Source organism: Biomphalaria glabrata, chromosome 3, assembly GCF_947242115.1.
Source record: "Biomphalaria glabrata chromosome 3, xgBioGlab47.1, whole genome shotgun sequence".
NCBI classification, from domain to species: Eukaryota; Metazoa; Mollusca; class Gastropoda; family Planorbidae; genus Biomphalaria; species Biomphalaria glabrata.
The window spans coordinates 51,237,700-51,241,599 of NC_074713.1; the positions used below are offsets into that span (position 1 = coordinate 51,237,700).

The window sequence follows — 3,900 nt, forward strand, 5'->3', positions numbered from 1 at the left end:
ACTTATATACTAGGGTTACCAGACGCCCGGCTAAAGATCCTTTTTGGGGTCATGTCATCCGTCCTGCAGGCATTAGGATAAGCTTAACAAGTGAGTATGTCCAGCTTTCCTTATGCTGTATGCCTAGGTTCTACATTGATTTATCCGGTACTTGGTATCTTCTGCTTTTAACACCAACATTCGTATAAATAGAAGATGACACGTTTTCTGACACACTCCTTCATGAATATTTTCTTTTAAAATAATACTCAGGACTATTCAAACGAAGCCTGTTACTCGGAGCTACTGATCAACCAGTTTGTTTGTCAAAAAATGCGTTGATCAATCCTAATAGTTGACCTGAACACAGACCTGTGACGTGGCAACGAGCTATTGGTCTCCACTGACCACAGGTTGCCACGTCACAGGTCAGTGCTCAGGCCTACTATTAGGATTGATCAACGCATTTTTTTTTTGACAAACAAACGAACATTTCCTTTAAATCTGTGACAGGTCTTCGTCTCACAAAGTACAATCTGACGGCAAAGTCGTGCAAGGAGCACCTCATGTACGTTTGCTTGAATGATATACAACTGGGGAAAGAAGTCGCTTCGTAGGAGAGATATAAAATAGTAGCCTATATGCAGTATTTTACAGCTTATGCTGTCATGTACATCAAATAAACTACAATTTTGTTCAAAGATATCCTTTCAGTAATGAGCTTCTGTTTCTTCTTCAACTGCATTCAAGTTTCCAGCATTACTTTTTCTCCGAAGCGCCTTAACTTTATTGTCTGTTTTGCTATCCTGGTTGTTATGTTGATTGTCTGAAATCTTAGGTTTGTCAGCGTTTCGTCCCTCATTCCAATCGTCATTTCCGGTTTTGAGGTCACTAGAGAGCGCTAGTAGCGCATCGTCTGCTCGGCTGTTCCTAGAGTTGATGTCGTTGAGCAAAATGTCTTCCAGAGATTTTTTGTTGTGTATAGATGTTGACGTCTCTCTTTTGATGTCGTCGTCAGATTCGATGACAACCTCGTCGCCCATCGTATCGCTGTTGCGTCCAGACTCGTCCTCCGAGCCTGAGAATTCTGTAGTTGTTTCTTGGATGGTGTGAAAGACAGATGAGTAACCTTTCTGTATGAGTGCCGCCATGAAGGCCTGATACGCACGCTCCCCTCGCTGCAGTAGTGCTGTCATCAAAAGCTGTAAAGAAATGTTAAAAGTATATTAGTTTTAGTTTTGTAAACGAAACAATTCAGTTTAGTTTTGTCATATTTCTATTGTACTTTCTAGCAAATCATTTTGTATCAAATTTTAAAAGTATATTAGTTAAGTTTTGTAAACGAAACAATTCAGTTTAGTTTTGTCCTTCTACTTTTGTACTTTTTAGCAAATCATTTTGTATGATGGGAGGCGAGGTGGTTGAGCGGTAAAGCGCTTGGCTTCCCAACCGGAGGTCCCGGGTTTGAATCCGTGTGAAGACTGGGATTTTAAATTTAGGGATCTTTGGGCTCCACCCAGCTCTAATGGGGAAAAGTTAAGACGTTTGTTTGTGCTAGCCACATGACACCCTCGTTAGCCGTAGGCCACAGAAACAGATGACCTTTACATCATCTGCCCTATAGACCACAAGGTCTGAAAGGAGAACTTTATGCGGATAAGTATGAGCTTCCTAACCTTAACTAACTCAGCTCCACACATCATTGTGAATGATTACTTCCTTAATGTTCTCGACCAGTTCACGTGCCATTTATTTTCCCAGTGTCCAAAGAGCGTAAGAGATGAGCACCTCCGTAGTTATACCATTCAGTAACGAAACAAACAATAAAGTGCAATAAATGCTCAGCACCTCTGTAGTTATACCATTCAGTAACGAAACAAACAATAAAGTGCAATAAATGCTCAGCACCTCTGTAGTTATACCATTCAGTAACGAAACAAACAATAAAGTGCAATAAATGCTCAGCACCTCTGTAGTTATACCATTCAGTAACGAAACAAACAATAAAGTGCAATAAATGCTCAGCACCTCTGTAATTATACCATTCAGTAACGAAACAAACCATAAAGTGCAATAAATGCTCAGCACCTCTGTAGTTATACCATTCAGTAAGGAAACAAACAATAAAGTGCAATAAATGCTCAGCACCTCTGTAATTATACCATTCAGTAACGAAACAAACAAACAATAAAGGGCAATAAATGCTCAGCACCTCTGTAGTTATACCATTCAGTAACGAAACAAACAAACAATAAAGGGCAATAAATGCTCAGCACCTCTGTAGTTATACCATTCAGTAACGAAACAAACAAACAATAAAGGGCAATAAATGCTCAGCACCTCTGTAGTTATACCATTCAGTAGCGAAACAAACAATAAAGGGCAATAAATGCTCAGCACCTCTGTAGTTATACCATTCAGTAACGAAACAAACAAACAATAAAGGGCAATAAATGCTCAGCACCTCTGTAGTTATACCATTCAGTAGCGAAACAAACAATAAAGGGCAATAAATGCTCAGCACCTCTGTAGTTATACCATTCAGTAACGAAACAAACAAACAATAAAGGGCAATAAATGCTCAGCACCTCTGTAGTTATACCATTCAGTAACGAAACAAACAAACAATAAAGGGCAATAACTGCAGCCAGACTTACGTCCCATTTCTTATTTCTCCCATGTAGGTGCAGAACAATGTCCGCTTCCCTTGGAGTGATGATCTTGTTCTGGGTCAGGATGGGGCTGATGTCTGCTGGGTCCACAAATCTCCGGATGTATTTTGCATTCCTGACCAGCCGTACGGCGTATTCGTGAGGGTCGGGTCCAGGGGGCAAAGGGCTGTCGGTTGGTGTTTTGGGGGCCATGTCTGGTTCTGGAGACTGTTGCTGGGTAAAAAAAATAACAATTTAAAAACGATTTTTCTTATCTAGCAGACGAGAACTATAGATTTAATGTTAGAAACTACAAATGAAAAAGAAATATTTTTTTTATGTGGGCAAGGGTTTTTGTTTGCTTGTTTTTTTAAGGACAATATATCACCTTCACCTATCTTTTGGACCGTTGGGGAACTACACAAGATTTGTCAACCGTCTTTCTCCATTCAGTGGAGTGGCGTAGTGGAGTACCTATGGGCCCGATTTGAGAATGTGATGCCCCCCCCCCTTTTTTTTTTGTTTCAGTTTGATCATGTCAGAAATCAGATCGAGTCATACTATATGTATCAGTAAATCAACAAAACAAATAAAATATGTATTAATTTTTTTTATTTCAAAGCTTATCTAAGGGGAAGAACCTCAATATCACTGTCTCGATCTCAAAAGTGCAGGCATAAGCTTTCACTTTTCTATGCCAAAATTAATTAATTAATAATTGAATAGCTATTTTTTTTTATTGATTCATGTATTGTCATCGACTATAAATATTTGTTTCTATTTCATTTGGGGCCATCAAATTCACTTCTCTTCCAATTATCTAAGGCCGGACATACCTGAATTATCCAAAGAAACCAACGACTTATTAGAGTTTAGGTCTCTAAATAACACGCACAAGTAGATTATTCTTAATTTTTGAAAGTACACATATAGGAAAAAAAGTTAAATTTTTCTATAAAATTAACTCTTTCAGTGCGGCGTTACTCTCAGAAGGTAAATCCCGGAAGGCTTCATTTTTTTCTATCAAAATAATTCGCACTGAAAGAGTTAAAGCAACTTACATTGAACAGATCCTCCATGTTCATGACCCCAGCTTGCTGCAATAAGAGCTCCACGAGGTGCTGAGCGTTAGCCTCTTGCAGAGACTCCAAAAAAGCTTGGAACGCCCGTTGTCCTCTATGCGGCAATACAGCCAGAAAATATCTGCAACCAGATAATCACTCACCTACTTATAATCCTTCAGTTCGCCTTTTACACAAGCATACACATT

General features: G+C 39.1%; 1 protein-coding gene across 1 annotated transcript in view; it reads right to left on the reverse strand.

The window, feature by feature from the left end:
- LOC106055445 (uncharacterized) overlaps positions 1 to 3,900 on the reverse strand; it is a 9,417-nt gene continuing 5,517 nt past the window's right edge. The window contains exons 3-5 of the mRNA XM_056022548.1: positions 3,692 to 3,833; positions 2,637 to 2,864; positions 1 to 1,181 (exon numbers count right to left, since the gene is read on the reverse strand). Coding sequence (XP_055878523.1) covers positions 690 to 1,181; positions 2,637 to 2,864; positions 3,692 to 3,833 — 862 coding nt within the window. The 3' untranslated portion in view covers positions 1 to 689. The remainder of the gene's footprint in view (positions 1,182 to 2,636; positions 2,865 to 3,691; positions 3,834 to 3,900) is intronic.